The sequence below is a fragment of the Corvus cornix genome, chromosome Z (assembly GCF_000738735.6).
Source record: "Corvus cornix cornix isolate S_Up_H32 chromosome Z, ASM73873v5, whole genome shotgun sequence".
Classification (NCBI taxonomy): Eukaryota; Metazoa; Chordata; class Aves; order Passeriformes; family Corvidae; genus Corvus; species Corvus cornix.
In genome coordinates, this window is record NC_046357.1 from 75,424,393 (window position 1) to 75,444,469 (window position 20,077).

The 20,077-nt window shown below is 54.0% G+C and overlaps 1 protein-coding gene across 8 annotated transcripts in view; it reads left to right on the forward strand.

Annotated features, from left to right (window-relative positions):
• FRMPD1 (FERM and PDZ domain containing 1) overlaps positions 1 to 20,077 on the forward strand; it is a 27,207-nt gene continuing 7,130 nt past the window's right edge. Inside the window, exons 1-16 of one of the 8 annotated variants that reach the window (XM_039567484.1) lie at positions 1 to 66; positions 830 to 886; positions 3,398 to 3,537; positions 6,400 to 6,549; positions 7,183 to 7,287; positions 8,053 to 8,210; positions 9,422 to 9,524; positions 9,610 to 9,655; positions 10,729 to 10,836; positions 14,390 to 14,473; positions 14,670 to 14,765; positions 16,544 to 16,669; positions 17,829 to 17,948; positions 18,215 to 18,351; positions 19,464 to 19,590; positions 19,922 to 20,017. In XM_039567484.1, coding sequence (XP_039423418.1) covers positions 7,187 to 7,287; positions 8,053 to 8,210; positions 9,422 to 9,524; positions 9,610 to 9,655; positions 10,729 to 10,836; positions 14,390 to 14,473; positions 14,670 to 14,765; positions 16,544 to 16,669; positions 17,829 to 17,948; positions 18,215 to 18,351; positions 19,464 to 19,590; positions 19,922 to 20,017 — 1,302 coding nt within the window. In that variant the 5' untranslated portion in view covers positions 1 to 66; positions 830 to 886; positions 3,398 to 3,537; positions 6,400 to 6,549; positions 7,183 to 7,186. Of the gene's footprint in view, positions 67 to 829; positions 887 to 3,397; positions 3,538 to 6,399; positions 6,550 to 7,182; positions 8,211 to 9,421; positions 9,525 to 9,609; positions 9,656 to 10,728; positions 10,837 to 14,389; positions 14,474 to 14,669; positions 14,766 to 16,543; positions 16,670 to 17,828; positions 17,949 to 18,214; positions 18,352 to 19,463; positions 19,591 to 19,921; positions 20,018 to 20,077 lie in introns of those variants that run through there. The other 7 variants (XM_039567483.1, XM_039567487.1, XM_039567488.1 and 4 more) reach the window with 7 other exon arrangements.

Sequence of the window (20,077 nt, forward strand, 5' to 3'; positions counted from 1 at the left end):
CGGGGGTTGTCATTGAGATGCCGCCCGTGCCCCGCCGGCGCGGCAGCGCTGCGCTCCCGGCGGCAGGTAACGGGGATCGCTCGGGGCGGCGCGGAGCTCCGCGACCCTCCGGGGAGCGGGGTGGGCGCGGGGCTTCTCCGGGCGGGTCGGGTCCCACCGGGGCGGAGCCGGGACGGTGCCGCTGCCGCCGCTGTTTCCGCTCCCCCGGGTGTCTCTCGTTCGGGGCCGCGGGCTCCGTCCCCCTCTCTTCGCGTTGGGCTGATGGTTTTGCGATTTCTGCCCGATCTTGCCCCAGACGCCGTGGGCTGGTTCTCTTTTCGGTGCGAGGAAGCCATCCATACCCGTGCGCCCCGCTGTCTCTAACAACAAAACAAGAGAACAAAAAAACTCCCCACAGTTCTCAGCTGTTGGATTCACAGACAGTGATTTTGACTTCTTAACCATAATGGGGAAATTATTGTGAGAGAGATTTCGCCTGAGCTGGGGGGAGCAGGAGACAGAGTGACTTTAACATGGGGATGTCAGAGGCATCGGTGTGAGCATCTCCGTCCCCGAGGGTGGTGGTCCCCGCAGGGCAGCTGGGGCACAGGGCTCCAAAGGACGGCAGACAGGCAGTGCATGCTCTCTGGTGGGTGTTAGAGGGTTTTACCACTGCCCAAAGCGCTCAGGTTTGCTCCATTTGCACTCGCATGGCTCTCCAAATACTGGAAACTCACCTGCCAGCTCCCGCCCGTGTAACCTGTTCTGGGTGTGTTTGCTGCTCTCCATCTCCCAAGCATCGTGTGTTTTTACTGACAATCTCACAGCTTCTCGTGGCTCCTTGTTGCAGGTGTGTTTGCTGCAGTCCTGGGAAGCTCCTGAAGTTTCTCCTTCCAGGCAGATTTGGGTGAGACTTAATGTGCCAGTGGGATGTGTGAGCTAAGTCTGAGTGGTCTAAAGGGGCTGTAACATGGGAAATGTTAGAACCCCAGTGGACATGGAGTTCTTGTTCCAGAGGAGCAGACTTGCTGGCCCAGGAGATTCTGCAGATTTAGAGATGGAAATTACAATCATGTAGGCTAGGAAGCCCTCAGTGAACCATTTCCTTCACTTTATCTCTTTCTGTGATTCTGTTCTTGTTCCCATGTGGGGCCAGGCAGAGAGGCAGATGTTTGGAGAGCTGTTGTACAACTTGAGAAAAAACAAGCTAGAAAATAAAAGAACTCTGAAAGTCTGTTCTTTCTGCCTGCTTAAATTCCAGCTGACACTGGCTAGCGAGGCACTTGCCTCATTCCCCCATCTGTGAATTGACCTGGCCAGACTGGTGAGAAACCTCTGGGCCAGACTGGGTGACAGGCCAGGCCGAGGCAAGGGCATGCGTGAGTGATAGTGAGCACATGGCAAACCCTCTGCCCAGCCTGTGTCCTCTCTGCCTCCCCAGTTCAGCCATCAGGAGCAGGCAAATGGCACACATTTCCACGTGTGTTGCTGTGTAATTTATCCTGGGTTTTGCTCCCATAAGGTTTAGTAAATTACCCTCTAAACTCTTCCTGAGTAATCTGCTGTCTAACAGTTGCTTAATGCTGTTCAGTGCTCTGGGCTCTCTCTCTTTGTGGAAAGCATGTCTTTCTAAAGCTGGAGAGAAGCTCTGGTCTCTTCTGAAATGGCTCTGTATGTGGCATGACATTCCTGAATCAATATTGCTTAAGTACAGGTATTTTCCCTTTTGTCTTGTTCTTCCTTTCTTGACATTTGCCAAAAGGCCATGCCAAATTTGCTTCCCAGCACATGTCGAGATCACCTTTACTGACAGGTGTCACCTGCTGAGGTGCCTGCCCTGAACTTGAGGTTTTTCCTCTGTGGAGAGTCCCAGGAAGGCCATGAAAATACTCCAGAGTGCTGAACTCCACAGCACTTTGGTTGGTTCCAGACGTGCAGCAGGACACAGAGATCAGTGACAAGATGTGGAGTTCTGCACAGAACCTTTTTTTTGGGGGGGAGGGTTCTTTTGTTGGTGTGTTTTCCCCTGTTGTGCAATTTGCCAGTGACATGACAGTGCTTCTCAGAGGGCGAGCTGCTTGACTCTGTGGCACTGTGTGTGCAGGGGCTGGGGAGGAGGATCCATCCACGTTCTTGGAGGCAGCTCTTTTCCTCACCATGAAAAGGAGTTGTAAGTCAGGGAAGCAGGAGGAAACATTCCTTCTGTGCCGGCAGTTCTTGTCCAGGGAGATGGAGCTGAAGGGAGGAAAGTCCTCACACACTTCCACACCAGTCTATTTTTAGGAGTGAAAGCTATTCAAGAGGGAAGTATTGATTTTCCTCCTTTCCACCTTGAACATTCTGTTTATTGTTTCCTTCAGTTTGTGTGTAATGCACCATGCACAAAGCTATTCTTGCTTCTCCCCTCGTGCCCCCAACCAGTCGAGGATGTACGGCCTTTGCTGAAACCATTTTTATTTGGCGCCTGAAGTCTTTGCGTACCCAGAAACTCATAATTTAAAACTAATTCTGCTCTTTGGGAGCCAGAGTGTGTCTGTGTAAAACCTCACCATTGTCAGCTCAGAGAGGAGAGTGGGGACACGCAGGTGCAGAATCTCTCCTGCCTTCCCTGGGCTGACAAGGGCTACATTCTCTTGCTGACTGTTCTTGATTTACAGCAGCTGGATGGAGCGTGGGGGTGGTTGTTGGTTTCTTGGGGTTTTTTTTAAAAGTGGGGTTTGTTTGCTTGTTATGGTGTTTTGTTTTTTTTGTTTTTTTTTTTCTGGTAGCATCTGTCTATATGCAAAAACCTGGGTCTGCAATAGTATTAAAAAGCAACAGTGCTGTTTTTTCATTATTTTTTTTCAGGGGGATGTGTGCTGGTGGTTAATCTTTGCCTGGTATGACACAGAAGTACTGAACCTCACAGGTTTCTGGCACAGCACAGGTTCTGTTCCTGAACCAGGGAAGGCCAGAGGACCAGCCTGGCCACCCTGCAGGGCAGAAGTAGTTGTGCCTCTGGCCCTGGGAGTGATCAGATGGCAGCTGACCTGAGGGTGGGGGAGATAAACTGGTCTGCAGGGAGCTCAATCCCATTAGTGACGTCTGGCAGCGTCACACAGTGCTGTGGGAGTGTTTCCTGTGTGCTGCTGTAATGGGCGAGGGGACTGCCCGTGGCACACAGGGTTGCTCGTGGCCAGGGCGAGGACTCTGTTCCAGACCCTCCCTGGGCAGCAGTGTCCCCAGCTGTGCCTGAGACCCTCGTAGAGCAGCACCGTGTGTGTGTGGCAGTTTGGGCTGGCCTTCATTCTGGGCAAGCCCCCTATGAGTGCAGCTCATCTCCTCAAAACCCAGGCAGATATCACAGGCTTAGGGACAGGATGGCCATACTGTTTGGGGTTTTTTTTCCTGTTTTACTTCTTAATTTTCTTTTTGCAAGAATTATGTTCCCTGTATATGCACAGCCAGTGTGGTGGGAGTGCAGAGTGCCATGGGAGCTTTAACCCTGGTCCTTGGGCTCAGCTGTCTCCCCCTCTGTATCTCCAAGAACATCTTCAGAAGCTGCTCTGTGGAAAATAGGTGAGTTACAGTTCTGTCCTCATGTCTCATCAGAACTGGCTGACCTTCAAAAGCTTTGCTGCAGAGACGCTCAGTCGTGCCAGAGGAGTCTTCTGGTGCAGCTCAGAGCCACGTTTGTCAAGAAGGAGCTCAGTTTCCTTCTCCCTGTCTGGGAGGACAGGGATGTGCTGACCCTCTGGGCAGGAGCAGACCATACCTGGTGAGCTGGGGTGGCCTGGGCAGGGATCAGCCCTGCTTCATCTTGGAGCTGCTCTGTGCGAGGATGTATCACCAGATCAAGAGGTGCAGTCATGAACCACAGCATGGTTTGAGATGGTAGGGACCTTTAAAGGCCATCTAATCCAACCCCCTGCCATGGGCAGGGACACCTTCCACTATCCCAGGTTGCTCCAGGCCCTGTCTAGCCTGACCTTGGAGACTTCCAGGAGTGGGACAGCCACAGCTGCTTTGGGCAGCCTGTGCCAGTGCCTCCCACCCTCACTCTGTACTGTTTTTTGCTTATATGTAGTCTGAATCTGCCTCTTTTACTTTAAACCCATCATCCCTTGTCCTATAATTGCAGGTCCTGCTCAAAAGTCTGTCCCTGTCTTTCTTATAAGCTGCCTTGAGGCACTGGAAGGCGCTCTAAGGTCTCCCCAAAGCCTTCTCTTCTCCAGGCGGAACAACTCCAGCTCTGTCAGCTTTCCTTGTAGCAGAGGTGTTGCAGACCTGTGGTTATTTTTGTGATCCTGCTCTGGACTGGCTCCAGCAGCTCCACATCCTTCATGTGCTGGGCCTCAGGGCTGGAAGCAGGTGGGATCTCACCTGAGAGGGGCAGAGGAGCAGAATCCCCCCTCCCCTGCTGCCCCCCCCGATTGGGGGTCATCCCAGCACAGGGGGGTTTCTGGGTCCCAGCACACACGGCCAGGGCAGGGCCAGCTCTCACCCACCAGCAGCCCAAGTCCTTCTCCCAGGGAGGCTCTTGATCCGTTCATCCCTCAGCCAGAGACCATCCAATTCACTGCTGATGGGCATCCATTACAACAAGTACTTGGAAGCAGGCTTCCAGGAGCCCCTATGAGTGAAGTTACAGGTGGACAGCATCCAGGGTTTTACAGCAGCTTATGGCAACATCTGGTCTGGCCTTTCTCTGTCAGCATGGGCAGCAGAGCTGCTGTGCCCACCGCCGCTCCTGCTGCCACGCTCTGGTGGGAGGCAGTGCCTTAAAACAAAGGTGTAACATCCAAATTACCAGAAAAACTTTTGCCCATCAGAACATTTCAGTTTGATGAATTAATACTTCCCATGAAATAGGAAGTATTCTCCATGAAAGTGGGTATGGTTTTTTTTCCGTGCTGGTCAGATCTGTGCTGTGCACGTCCTGACACTGCTGGCAGCTCTGGTGTGGGCTCTGACCTTCAGGTCTGCTTTGCTCCTGAAGACCCAGGGGCACCCACCCGGGTTTCCTTCCAGACACTGAGCTGTGGCTCTCCAGAAGGGTCAGGTGGTGATGACAATCCCCGTCGAGTCAGTTCACTCTGGCTGAGTTGAAGGATCTCTGTGTATCAGGATCCCAGCTCAAGCTGCTTAGTGGTGTGCTCAGGGGCTTGGCTCAGAAATAGCTGCAGAAGGACAGGTGGGAGCAGGGCCTGGGTTGGAGCTGCTGTGGGACATTGCAGGGTGGGGAGAGGTGCAGCTGTGTGTGCAGGGTGGGTGATCCTGGTGACCCTGTCCTGCTCCGCATGCGTGGCTCGTGGGGTGCCCCGAGGATGCCGTGGGGACAGAGGCTGCTCCTGGTGCTGTGCGTTGTTTTAGGGAAATACCTGCCAAGCTGTCTCCTCCAAGACACCTGTTGTTTGGCCCAAACACTCCAGTTTCCTGAAAGGACGACATGGTGTTTTTTTATTAGTATTCCATCTGGGGTTTTTAAATATTCGTGTTTGTTCTTCAGGCTTGTCCTCCTTATCCTACAGGTTAAGAGACTTTTTCTGGAAATTCTGTTTTGTGAAGCCCAGAGAGAGGAATCTTTCCTTTTTGCAGAGCAGTGAAGGGGAGGGGGTGAGGGGTGGAGGTGCAGATGGAGGTGGTGAGGAAGCACCGGCACATGGTTGGCTTCCAGGCACCCAGACACGGAGCCCGGGGCAGGAAGGAGCCCCTGCAGGCACAGCCTTCCTGTGGCTCAGAAGGAACGTTCAGGTCTTTGGAGGGGAGTGGGAAAGCCAGAGCACTTTGTGCTGCTGAGCAGAGAGGTGAAGTCAAAGAGGCCAAGGCTGCGGCCGCTGCCACACGAGCGTTACAGGCACAGAATGCTGGGGCTGACAGGGGACGTGCCAAGCAGGACCCGTCTGCCCAGGCTCCCTGGAGAGATCCTGCGTGTGTGTTCCAGGCTTCTGCTCCTTCTGTGGGCACTTCCTGGTCACCCTCTGAAAAGGGGTCAGATTTCCCATCCTGTCAGCTGTAATTTCTGGAAACAGCTGGATCAAAAGGTCCCCATTTGTGGTTCAGAGATGCTTCTCAGGAGCGGATGTAGGAGCAGTGTGGCTGAAGGAGCAAGGTGAATTGTGTTGTGTAAGAAAGAAAGCCCAGAGAGTGCCCAGTGTAAGAACTGCTGAAGGGCTGAATTTCCTCCATTTTCTGCCCATGGCTGAACAGGCAGGAAGCAAAACAGGCTGGAGTGGCTCCCTGTGAGGAGCGTACCAGCACATGTGGGTCCTGCCCTCCCTCTTGGTTAGGAAATGTTAGCTGGGGGAGGACAATGGGCTGGGAAGCTGCTGAGTGGAACAGGTCCAGTTTTTGTTGAGACAAACCTTTCGTGGCTCAGTTGTGTGAGCTTCCAGCCATCTCTGCTGTTCATAGGTTAACTTAGTGATATTTCTGTTACAGCACCATTTCTACCATGGACCAGCAGCCCGCTGTCCCAGTATGACAGAGCATGTCCCTGAGGCACAGAGCTCCCTGTCCCAGCAGAAGACACGAGGGAGGAGGTCAGGACGTACAGAACGCCTAGGCTGAGCAGAAGACACGCTGTGAAAGGTGGATATAACAGTTTTGGGTTTGAAATACAAAGAGCTGATATTCTTCACTACTTCTGGCAGATACAGACATATTTTGTTTCATTTTGTGTTAGGCCCACTGACAGCCCACAGTTCTTCCCAGGGTTAGAGCTCAGAGTGTTGGCAGGGGTACATGGCTGCAGGCTTCCTGTGCCTTGCAAGGCACACTGCTAGGGTGTGCAGTTACCACTGATGTTTGCAGTCACAAATATCAAACCAGTTACCTGCTTTGGCTGAAGATTCATGGTCTGGTGGGCTCTGTTTAGGGGTGGAAAGCTGACCCAGCCTTTGCACCTCCAAAAGAAGCCCATGGATCCATGAAATCTGTGGAAAAGGAGCACAGATGTCACTGTCTGCCATGGGAGGGTAATGCAGTATGACCATGACACGGATGACCAAGAGCACCAGGAAGGAGAGGCTGGGTGGGCAGGGGGGTTCTGTGACTGTCACCACAGGTGTTAACCTTCTGTTAAAGCTCTGGTCTTCACAAGGTGCCAACAGATCTTTGTATTACAAATTAATCGTGAATTAGTGTTGGTAACTCTGAGAGCCGTCCAGAAGAGTTTCTCAGTCACTTGTCATTCTGTTTCCTTGTGATTTCTGTCACTTCCAGGTAAATGGGAGATTTGGAGACTAGCTTAATCCATACACGAAAAACATGTAGAATAGAGCAAATGGTAGCAAAATGGCTTCATCGCTCTCGGGACAGCACACCCAGGTAAGTGTGGTTTTTGTGGGAGGAATATCTATGATCACCTTCGATCAGAGACAGCACAAGGCTGTTCCAATGAACAGGGGCTGGCACAGCCTGCAGATCTCACTCACTGTTTCCGCTGTTCTTGGGAAATATGCACACAGAAAAAGAAATCAACAGCGTTTTTAAGCAACCCCCTTGGCTTCCAGGGACTGATGTTCCTGCCTTGCTCTGCTGTGGTTTTGTGAGGAAGAAATACAGCACTGCTCCATGTGAAACTTGCTCTTCTCAAAGGTGGGGTCATGGTTCTCTTTGTGGGCCCACATTTTTGGGCAAGACTAGGCTGTATTTACCAGGGATCCTGGCCCATGGCTGCTTTCCTTCCCTGAGGTCTGAGAGTCGGCATTAGGGTGGAGTGAACACACGTAAACTGGAGTGGGTCCCAGCAGAAGCCGAGAGCTGTGCATTCTCTCGCTGCCTTGCTGGGTGAAGGTGCTGCTGTTTCCTGTGGATGGAGGTCATGGCTTGCTGTGGGGCACACCTGGGCCTCTCTTCTGTGTGACCACTGGGCTGGGATGACTGGAAAGTTGTGGTTACAACCAGTCTGATGTCCTCAACTTCCTGTGGAGGCCAGGGAGTTGCTGCTGGCTGCAGAGCCGGGTATCCAGGAAACACCAGCCTCAGTGCAGCACGGCAGCCCACTGAGAGCAGGGAAGTGTGTGGGTCCAGGTCCTTCTGAAAAAGAGTCTCTGATTATATCGTGTTTGATTGTATCTCGTGACCTCACAGGGAAAACGTGCCGGTGATGGACAGCACCGGGGACAGCGCAGCCCAGCCCCCCAGCCGGGTCAAAGTCACCGTCACCGTGTACAAGGACCTCGTCCTGCAGCACTACGGCTTTGAGATCTGTCCGAGCCTTCCCCTGACTATCGCCTCTGTCACTGCAGGTGAGCATCCTGTCCTCCCTGGAGGCCGGGTGTGAGAGCCCAGCATGGTCCCAGGGGGCCTAGTGATAAACTCCTGGCAGGGGTTTGTGGCTTCTGAGGTTGGTGTGTGACCCCTGAGTGCTGCCGGTGGAAGCCGGGGTGCCTGTGGCATCTCCCAGTTCTGACAGCGTGGAGCCAGAGTCAGTATGCTGTGGATCCTTGCCTGTGCTTGCTCGCTGCTGACCTTCATGATGCAGAGGGCTGCTCAAAGGAAAGTTCGTCCTGGTGTTTTATCTGAAATGCAGAGGAAGAATTTAATCTTATCTTAGAGAATTTAATCTTATTCCACTGTGGCCACAGTGATCTGTTGCTGAACATACCCTGGGCTTTCAGCCCTGTAACATGGAGAAGTTTGGTGCTGGGTGCTGGCAGTGCTGAAATCAAGCAGATCAGCTCCTCTAGCTATAGAAGGGAGGGGTGTAAGTCAAAAACTGTGAATCTGTTTCTTATTTATATATATTTTTTAATGGCTACACAAAACCATGTGGTTTTCACTCGTTGATGTGAGTGTGGCAGCCCTCTGTTTGGGGGTTGGTGGGGCTCTAGGCTGGGGCATGTACCCTCTGTCACCTCCCACCCCTCTTTGTGCCCCTTCCTGTGTGAAACATGGTGAAATGATCTGAGAGTTGTGGTGTGTAAGTGGGGGGGTTTTCTGCTGTGCTTTTGTTTTTTCCTAATCAGAAAGAATCAACATTTTCCTAAAGCTGAGGCACAAAGAAGCCTGCCCTTCTGACCCTGTCCTTTGCTGATGGGAGCCCATGGCTACACAGGCCATGTTTGGTTCCCAGTGGATTGTGTGGTGGGCTGTGACAAGGGGACAGGCACATGCTGGAGTGGTTTTCCATGAGGCAGAGGGAAACTCAGGTGGGGGCAAGGACACAGGCAGGGACACACTGGCCTGTGTTACCACCTAGTGTCCTTCAACCCCTTTTATTTTGCCATCCAGAGGTGGTTGCTGAGGGAAGCAGGTGCTGGGAGAGAGGAGGAGCTCACAGGGAGTGCCTCTGGACATCCCTAGTGCTGATGTGGCATCTGGGTCAGTGGTGGACCTGGCAGTGCTGGATTAATGGATGGACTCTGTAGTCTTAGAGGGCTTTTCCAATCTAAATGACCCTGTGATCCCCTGGTGGGAGGGGTCTGGCTGTGACTCAGGCTGTGTTGGTTGCCCTCAGGGAGCACGGCCGAAGGGAAGCTGCAGCCGGGTGACCAGCTCCTCATGATCAACTCCACCGCAGTGGACGATGTGTCTGTCGAGCGGGCAGCCAGCATCATCAGGTGTGGACTGTCCCCCATGCCTGGCTGTGGCCAGAGGGGCTGGGGAGGGGCATGGGCCCTGGCTGACCGCGTGTCTCTGTTGCAGGGAGGCCGGCGATGAGCTGCTCCTGACCGTCCTGCGCTGCGCGTCTGTAAGTGGCCCTTCCTTGGCTCTCATGGCACCCTTTGGTATGGCCACAGTCGAGGGGTGGCTGGACTGATGTGCAGGCTGTGAGGGGCTGGCCAAAGCCATGAGGGTGCCCTGAGCATCCTCTACTGTCACACGCACCCTTGGAGGGGCCTGGGAAGAGTGGGCAGTGACTCCTCACCGCCCCTGGTGCGGGGCCAGGCCGGCCCTGCCATGGGCTGCAGGGAGAGACTCTGAGATCCGTGCACCCCGGTGGGCTCTGGAAGGTCTGGACGTGCACAGGGGCTCCTCCCAAATCCCATCCACTCTCCCTACCACGTGTCCTCAGGGCAGGATGGGGCTGTGGCAGGCCAGGAGGCACGGGCACTTCTGACAGGTGAAGGATTGGCTCTGCCTGGAAGCTGCGTAGGAGAAGCTGAGGGATTCTGCTACTGTTCTTGGGGACCATCATACCTTACAGGCCACGTGTGCACAGGGATTTGGTGGCATTTGTGCACAGTTCCTGAACACATCTGGTGTCTTGTGAGCTTGATAGGACCCTGTCATGGTGACAGCAAAGTTATGTGACAACTGTGCAATGTGGTCAAGTTGCCTGTGTCACCGTGGGCAGTTTTCCGAATGGTTTCCAGTTTGCGGGACACTCTGGGAAGCCCAGCAGAGCGGGGAGGTGCTGCCCACGTGGGTCTGCCCATCACTGCCCAGCTCTGAGTGTGTTGGTTCAGGTACAGCCGCAGTGCAGGCCAGCTGCTGGCAGAGCCCCGCTGTTCCGCGGGGTCCAGCTGCGTTGTGCCATGTGGGGAGACGCCTGAGCGCAGCAGCTGGCACCGTGCAGTGGCACTGGGACAGTGTGCCACATGCCACACACGCGTCCTGGGCAGCCAGGGCTGGGTTCAGCAGCTGCTCAGGCAGGTCAGAAGGGCCTGTGGCAAGGCTGGGAGCTGAGAGGCTCCCCAGAACCCCTCTCCGTGGGGTGCGAGGCAGCACAGTGGGAGCAGCCCCCGCCTGTGCCCCTGCCCTCGCTGCGGGCTCTGCTCCGCCCGCGGCTGCTGCCCTGACCAAACTCCGCTGTCCTTTCAGGGTGGCCCCAAGTCGTCGTTCCTCACCGCAGAGAAGAGGGCGAGGCTGAAAACAAACCCCGTCAAAGTGCGGTTTGCGGAGGAGGTGCTGCTGAACGGACACTCCCAGGTCGGGGAGCGCGGCTGCGGCCGCGGCTGCGGGAGGGAGGCGGTGCGGGCTCCCCCGGGGCTGGGGCACTGCGGTCGGGGCTCGCTGCTCTGGACACGATCCAGGCAGATGCTCCCTGCTGCTGCCTGAGGTGATCGGGGCCGGGGGGGAAGCACCGGCGGCTCTGGAGGGTTTTGTCTCTGATGTGCTTTCTTGGACTGATGGAAAATGCCCACATGCGCTGCTTCTGTCCTGTTCCCCTGTCAGACCTTAAACCGTCCCCTCACCACTGCAGGAGGCAGCTGTCATCTCTCGAAGTGCTAATCCATCCATGGTGACCCCACACTGAGCTGTGGGCATGACAAATCCTGGCCCAGAGATGAGAGGTGAACGCTGGTGTGTGTGCCAGGTTTATGTGCTGTTGGGCTGTCCCCTCCTGGGGACAGGTCACACCATGCTCAGAGGGTGTGTCACTGGTCACTTCACCTTGCTGGTAGGTGTGACAGTCTTCCCGAGCTGGCAGGGTGGCAGCCTGGTGTCATATCCTTGCAGAGGGTTTCCACAGAGCACCCACGGCTGCCTCTGTACCTGACCCTCTGCGAGGTGAGCTGGGTCACAGCTTGCTGGAGGTGCTGCAGACCCAGCACCGGGTTCCTAGTGCTGGTAGCAGCCGATATGGGTCTGCCTGTGCTGGTCTCCCTGGAGCAAAGGTGAGAACACTTGTATCTTCCCTGAAGTGTGAACAGCTTGTGAGCATCTTCTTTTCTTTCTGTGTAACTTTCTAAGCTCAGTGGGGTGAACTGGGGTCAGCTGGGAGTCATTAGCTCTGCCGAGCTTTCCTTTTGTCTTCCAGAATGAGAGAACTCTGTGGTCAAATCCCCCTCTCTCCTCCCCTGCTCATTAGTGCTGTTCTGCCGTCCAGGTCTGACCAGGCCTTTCTGCTTCGCATCAACGATGAACTGCCCACTGGGCCCTTTTCCTTTTCCCTTCCTGTCTGTCCCTTGTTCCCTGTCGCTGGTGGAACTCTCCTGGTACAGCTCAGAGCCTTCCCAAGGCAGATGTTTCCTCTCTTTCCCTTGTACATGGGCAGAGATGCAGCCAGAGGTGCCATGGGCGTCACTTGCCCACAGTGTGAATGCACATGGAGCCCCCTCGCCTTTGGCCATCCCTGCAGGATGGGCATGGGTCAGCTATGCCTCCCAACGTTTGCCAGTCTGTCTCTCTGGACCCTGGGATCCTGCCCTTCCTGCCATGCTGCTGCCAGGTGTGCCAGTGCTGCTGCAAGGCTTGTCCCTGCCCTCCCAAGGGCTGTGCTCACATCCCTCGGGTGTCTGGGACCCTGCCTGGGCAGTGTGGCAGCAGGGCCCTCCCTGGGACAGATGCCTCGTGCTGTTGGGAGATGTGACACCCAGATCACCAGGCAAGGAATGGGGAAGGGGAGGATGTGCCCAGGAAGTGGTCCCAGGCAGAGATGCATGAGAGCTTTGGGTAGGACTGATCGTGGGATACAGGCAGATTCGAAATCACCAGCAGACCCTGCTTTTCTTGTAGCTGGGAGCTGACAGAAGTGTCTGCCTGGAGGTTCTGTGGAGCTGTGTCAGCCAGAGGCTGGGCCCTGGTGTCGCAGCCCATGAGGTCTCAGATCTGTGCCAGCCACTGATCACAGGGGTGGTCTCAATGAGTCTGGAAAAGGAGCTCTTGAGAGGTGTGAAGAAGGTACTTCTGGAGGGAATGTTGCACTCTGTGCCTCCCTAAAGCCTCTGTCAACACTGTGCTGAGCTAATCATACCTCTGCCAGTGCAGAGGGACACAATCAGTGTTTAGATTGCTATTCATTTAATGAGAGCGGAAAGGTAGGGCAAATTAATTCGGGTGCTGGGGCCCCACTGGTGTTAGCTTACCTCTTCACCATCTGGACGTGCAACCTGCTTTGAGCAGTGAAGGATTAGCACAAAGGAAGAGTAAATAGATTTGTTGCATATTTATAATTTCTTTCTGGAAAAGCACTATGCACCTCAGCAGCCCTGAGTGCTTAACGGCTGCTCGCCTTTCCATGGACTGACGTACTAAGGCAGCCAAAATGGGCATTATGGCCCTGAAAAACTGTACAGCCTCCTGTTTCAGTAAATATACTGCTCTTGTCATCCTAATGGAGCACGGCTAAGTGATCCTTGTGGCGACGGGAAGGATCCCAGCGGCTGCGTCCTGCAGCTGAAACCCGAAACTCCGGGCTGGGAGCATCAATTATTAATGAGGCTCGCTGCTGTCCTGCCTCCGCTTTCCGCAGACTGATGATGTATTTCTGTACCACTGAGCAATATGCAAGGGACAGGCGCCTGGGGACCCTCGGGCCAGCGCCAGGCAGTGTGTTGTTAGCTGCTGTAACTTGGGGTGCATCAGCCTCACCCCAGGCAGGACAGGAGGGGTATGGCTGTTGAGGCTTTCAGGGTTAATTCATAGTAGCTTCTGATAGCCTTCATGGAAAGAGAGAAACCTCTCTGGGTGTTCTGGCTGGATAATTGGATCTGACCAGGAGAGTGGTGATAATTTGTGCAGATGTTAAGTTGTGTGCTGGCTGTGCAAGGCCCCCTCACACGGTAACTGTGGCCATGGGAGCTACCAGAGGAGATGTGCAGCTGGTGTAAAATGGCACTGCTGTCCTGGAGCTGATGGAGGATCCCACACCTGTCAAAGATGTTACATGTTTGGGCCAGTTAGCACAGAGGAGTTAGATCCTGGGGCTGGGAAGAGCTGCAGTGTTCTCTTCTTCTTTCCCAGTGGTGACCGTAGGCAGCTTGAACCCCACAAAATGGGTATGAGAGGAACAAGGAAGGGATTCAGGAGGGTTTTATGTTTGCTCTGGCAGTACTTCCAGGGTGTATGGGCTCTCTGTCTAGAGGGACCAAGGCTGTGAGGTTTGTAATGTGTGGCACAGTGAGTGAAACACAGGAGAGATCGTCTTAGAAACACCATTCTTAACCCTGAGACTCTGTTGACGAGATGAACCCTTTAAGTGATGGGAGTCATGTGCTGGTCCAAGAACATGAAAAACACATGCTGAATAGGAAGTCCCAGAGTGGAGGAGTAAACCTCCCCAGCACTGAGCAACCAGAGGAGCAGTGGTGAAACTGGGAGGAAAGGTGGAGGTATTCTCTACTGATGAGTGAGGTGGAGGGCTGAAAAGTGATGCTCTGGGCTGCCCCAGCAGGACAGAGGCCAAGTCCCCAGACCCTTCTCAAAGCACCCAACAGAGACGTTCTTGCTGAGTGTGTCCTCATCTTGGCCCACATTTGGGACCTATCTCAGGACACTCTGGTAGCATCATCTCCTGCTTAGGAAGCCCCAGGGTTACAAATCTCAGGGGAACATGCAGTGAAAGCAGCACTGTGTGTTTGACAGGCTCCCCACGGTGCTGGCAGCGTGGAGGGTGTGGGCAGCGCCTGGGGCGAAGCTGTGACTGCTGCCGGTGGGATGGTGTCAGTGTGGGCTCTGTGCTGCTCCGTGATGGGTGATGTTTTCTGGAGGCACTGCTGGGTTTTGGTGATGAGCAGGGAGGATGGCTTTCTGCTTTCAGTGCCTGCCGGATCCTCCTGTGCCGCTGGGAACGGAACGGTGCTCCCAGGCCACATGCAGCTGCTGCACTGCCCGCAGTGTTACGGTAAAGGCATTTGTTGTGCTCTCTTTGTGTCATTCTGTGCCAGAAGCATAATCAGGAATAAAGCTTGGTGCCATGGAAGAGGGTTGCCAAGGTAGAGAAGGATTTTCCTGGATGCCAGGGCTTGCAGTGCCAGGCAGAGCAGCTGGTGCCTGCAGGCCGGATGCTCGAGGGTCCAGCTGCTGCTTCTGTTCTGCAGGGGAGCTCCCTCCTGTTCATGCCCAATGTTCTCAAGGTGTACCTGGAGAACGGACAGACGAAGGCATTCAGGTTTGAGAGGAGCACCACTGTGAAGGTAAGGATGCTCAGCAGGCTGTTCCCACTACCCCAATCCAACCCGTCAGCAAAGGTGCGGGCAGGGCGCTCACAGCCTCCGGGGTGCAGTGGCCAGCTGGTCTGAAGGGGATTGTTGGCTGCTGCTGGGCACGCTGGGTTGTCTGTGTTAAGGATGTTCCCCTCCTCTGGAGACATGAGCACTGATTAACCCCCTCAGGTGAAAGAGCAGCATGTGAGGGAGTGATCCTCCTGAGTGAAGAGCGATTCTCCCTCAGATCACTTCTGCTGGGGGCATCACAGGCAGGTTGCCATTGTTCCCCTGGAGCATTGTTCCTCTGCAGAGCCATTGATCCACCCCTTCCCATCACTGCTCTGCTTGGACACAGGCTGACACACTTCCAGTGCTTCTGGCCTGATTGTTGCAGCAGCTGCTCAGAGTTTACTGAGTAAGATTTGGCCATGCCCAGTGGTTGGAGGTCATAACTTAAAGGATACATGGTGTCCTGCACCAGTGCAGATGCTGTGGGAGAGATTCACAATGGACAGACATTCAGGGGTTATCAGGCTGAAAGTAAATTAAGGGGAAACGCAAAGGGACTTCATTTATCATGCAGTGAAAACTTTCCTCAGAAAAGGAGGAGTTTGTCTGGTTCATTGAAGCTTCACAAAACCATTGTGGTCTCTCAGGCAAGTGTCTGCAAGTATTTTGACTTGCAGGGTCTGGAAAAGCAAAATAGTGCAATAAAGCAAGGAGGAGGTAGGGAAAGGGGAGGTGAGTGGTAAAGAGAGATTTGAGTGCCTGTCTCCAAGGGTTTGATTTCTAAAGGATGCATTAGCTCTTCGTCTTTGACTTGAGTTTCTCAGCTCTGACATGGAATAAGTTTTCCCAGTTTTTGAGACCAGCCCTCATTAGTGCCCTCCAGAAACACCTAAATGAATAAAATGCTTCCTAAATTAGGTGTTTCTAGAAATTCCTCTGTGGTTTGAGATATCCTGGCTTAAAACTGAGATGAGTTAAACATTTACGCTTACCTCAAGAAGCTTGAGTGACTCCATAGGCTTCTGTTTCACTTTGTGCTCAGTCAAGCCTGTGGTGATACTTTCTTTTTGCCTAAAGTAAACCTTGTTACTTCCATAACAGTTAGTATATTGACAGAATTCTCTATTACAAGTGAAACACCAGTTTCAGTCAGATTGGCAAGACTTTTACAATTATGCTCTCAAATTCTTTTTTTTTTTTTTTGTTGGAGAGAAGTGTTTTTCACCAGTTCTTTGTAGTTTCTTCACAAATCACAGAATCACAAACTGATTTGGGTTGGAGGGCACCTTAGAGACCATCCAGTTCCAGCCTCCTACCATGGGCAGGGACAACTTTCACTAGACCAGGTTGCTTCAAGTCCTGTCCAGCCTGGCCTTGGACACTTCCAGGGATGGGGCATCCACATCCCAAGTGTTGTAGAGTTCTAGAAAGCTGGAAGAACAAACACAGCAAACACTTGGGTCAAGGGTCACAGAATGTGCTCAAAACCACTCAGCTGAAACCTGTAAAACATTGAGTGTGAGCAGCTCAGGACAGGCAGCTCCAGGAGGTGGATTTGATGCCTATCACACCTTGGAGTTTGCATGTTGCTGAACTCTTACCATGGCAAGCTGCAGCTTCCCCACCTTGTCCTGCTGCCCTGCCAGGATGCATTGTACCTGTCCCCTGCTCCACAGGTCTGCAGGCTGGAGTCACACAGGGTGGTGTGAGCCATACTGGTGCCACACCTGAGCTCTGTGTGACCCCTGTGCCCCCAGGACATTGTACTGACGCTGCAGGAGAAGCTGTCCATCCGCAGCATCGCCCACTTCGCGCTGGTGCTGGAGGAGCAGTACAGCCTGGCCAAGATCCACCTGCTGCACGAGGAGGAGCTCATTGCGCAGGTGAGCCGGGCCCCCCTGCGCCCCATGGCCCTGCAGGGGCACTGTCCCCCAGGAACAGAGGCCAGCGAGGGGCAGAGGCAGCCAAGAGCTGCAGGAGTCACCAGAGCAGGGAGCTCAGCCCAGCCCCCTGTGATGCCATCCACCTCTGCCATGGTGTTCACCCACATCCCTGGGGAAGTGGCACTTGGGGAGCACCCTGCCCCGGCTGGAGTGCCCACACACAGAGCAGTACCCAGGGGCTGGTGTTGCCTGGACCACGTAGAGCAGTTGTGGGTGACATCCTTTGTGCCTCCTTTCACATTGGCCCATCCACAGAGGACTGTTTGAGCCTTACAACAGCTTGAGAACAGCTGTGCATGACCTTGCTGTTCACAGTTCCCTGGGTGGTCAGAGCATTCATCCAGGCAGGTGCCACTTGGATTAAGTTCTGAGCCAGGACCTTGTGTCCTGTAAACATGAGGTGAGCTCGTGTAGCCCTGCTGCTCCAACAGTGGTCCTGGGCTCGTTCAGTTTGTGAGGAAGTGCCTGCTCAGGTGTCTCAGCTCCGTGCTGATGGGTTTGTTGGTTGGCAGTCCCCTGCAGAGGGGTTCATGGAATCTTATATAGAACATCCTGAACTGGAAGGTGCACACAAGGATCACTGAGTTCAGGTCCCTCAGTGGCTGATGCTGTCAGACCACTCAGCACATGGGTCAGAGGATTTCCGCTGGGCAGGATTTGCCCAGAATAAAATATGCTGATGTATAACTCAGTCTTGACATTGTATTGACATTACAGTGATGATGCAGGGGTCTGTTTAGGGCTGCTGTGTCTTGTGACTGAGCTCCAAAGCAGAGCAGCCTGCCCCTTTCCCTGCTGTTATCACGCAGCCCCAAGGCCTCTGTCCTGGTCACACTGCAAGCCTATGGGATCAGTGGGTATTTAAATGAAGTGTTGCTGTCAAAAGGCTTCTGGGCTACTGCAGGGAGAAGAAAAAAACAGATGAAGAATCAGAGATAAAATTACAAGCCCTAGCAAAGTCTCCTCGTGTTCATTAAGGACAATCTGCACCATCCCTCACCAGGGGCTTTAAACGATTCCCGTGGGTTTGCAGGAGCAAAGGCTCATTGTGCGCTCGTGGAGGGAGGGCTTGTGGTGTGATGCCCTCTGTCTGTTGCAGGTGGTCCAGAAAAGAGACTCTCATGACTACAGGTGCCTCTTCAGAGTGTGCTTTGTCCCCAAGGACCCCTTGGACCTCCTGCAGGAAGACCCAGTGGCCTTTGAATATCTGTACCTGCAGGTGACACTGGAGCATTCCATGCTTAGGAATCCCTTCTCACCCCATTCTTATTTTTGCTTTAAACCAGAGCGAGCCTCAGACTGGCTCAGCTGTGTGGATGTGAAATGCAGAGCACTTAAAATCAGAGCATTTCAATTCGATCTGCCTTGAAATTCTTACATCGGCTTGTATGCTTGGCTGGTGGAACCCTTAACTGGATGTGTGGTGTCATGTTGGCGGTCTCGTTCGGTCTTCTCCCTGACCCAACTGTGCTGTGTTTGCTGCAGAGCTGCAGCGATGTGCTCCAGGAGAGGTTTGCTGTGGAAATGAAGTGCAGCGTGGCGTTACGTCTGGCTGCTTTGCACATACAGGAGAGGATCTATGCGTGTGCTCAGCCACAGAAAGTGTCCTTGAAATACATCGAGTAAGTGCACAGGTTTCTGTGTTCTCTTGTGACTAAGCCTGGCAGAAGAAGGAGCCAGCCACAAGCGGCATCAGCTCGCTGCTTGCCTGGTGTTTAGCTCTGCACAGGACTCCAGCAGGGACTGCAGCCTCTTGGCTGTGCTGCTCGTTTTAGGGCAGGGTGGCCTCGTGGGTCTCCCTGTCCCTAACCTGCTGAACTGCCAGAGTAGTACAGACAGTGAACCACTGGGTGTGTCCCCAGGGAGAGGGAGGTTCTTACCTGTCACAGGGGCAGGGACTTGAAACTGCAGCTCTCTCACACAGTGACGGTTACCCAGGCTACTCCTGCCAGTATTGATTGCAGTACCTGGAGAGAGGGGGTATAATCATCAGCTTTGCACAGGCAGGACATCTCTCCATCCACCAGAAGCATGCCAGGTATACCTACTTTGGGCAGTGATAGATCCTGTGAAGTATTGGGGTCTGTGGGGAAATGACCAAGAAATACTTTCAGGAGGAGCAGGTGTAACCCATGCCATGCTGCACCTTGGTGCTCTGACACTGCACCTGCCCTAGACAAGCGCTGCTCCACGAAGCAGTGACAAGCTCTTTGTTAATTACCAGGCCCTGGTGTGGTGACGGGCAGTGCTGTGCACTCCTGTGCAGCCAGATGTGCCCAGCTGTGTGCCGGGAGCGGGGGAGAGGGGCAGTGCTCTCCCCTCAGGGGTGTTTAATGCTTGGGCTGAATAAACTCACCAGCAGCACCCATGGCCCTCATTTTGGGTCCAGGAAACTGAATGTGCTGAAATGTCATGACCTTGTCACCAAAGCAAGGTGCATGCAAGGACAGTATCTCCATCCTCTGGATGATGAGAGGAGATTGGGGCTGTCCTGCTTATGAAGGCTGTGAATTACCTCCTGTAAAACCACGTGAAAAGGGCCATTCTGCATCAAAGTGCACATTGTCCATCCCGCTCCTGACCCGGTGGCAGGTGCAGGTAGCGGAGAATTTGAGCGAGTGAGGCCAGTGGGTGTGTTACAGCCCCAAGGCTGCCTGCTGCTTCTGCCCTGTCCTGTGCTGCTGGGGCTCGGCGTGGCTGGGACCCCCTGTGTTCCCTCCCCTCTCTCTGCCAGGAGGGACTGGGGAATCGAAAACTTCATCTCACCCACCTTGCTTCGAAACATGAGAGGGAAAGACATCAAGAAAGCCATCAGCTACCACCTGAAGCGGAACCAGGTGCTGCTGGACCCTCGGCAGAAGGTAGCGTGCAGCCCCGGCTCACAGAGCCTCCAGGCTGGTGGCAGCGTCCTCCCTCCGTGGGTCCCCTCCCTGTGTGCTGCTTGGGGCTTCTCTCCTGCTTCTCATGCTCTGTGCCCATGCTCCCTGACCTCCCTGCATCATGTGTCTTGCTGCACTTTGCTCTGGGGTGCCAGATGCCCGCTGGGCCACATGGGACACTCCACAGACACCTCTGTTGCCTGTCCAGGCTGAGCTTGATGTGTTGGTCAGATACCCAGTCCTGCATCAAAGAATGTCTCCTGTCCTGCAGCTGCCTGTGTCTAAACTGTGTTTCCTCTCTTGCCAAACAAAGCACACGCTCACAGCAGCCCAGGTGCGCCTGAGCTACCTGCAGATCCTGGGAGAGCTGAAGATGTACAGTGGGAAGATCTTCAATGCCACCCTGATGGTATGAGCTGTTTGTGTGATTGATTTTGGTGTGCTGTCCTGCTGGTCACACGTGGCCAGG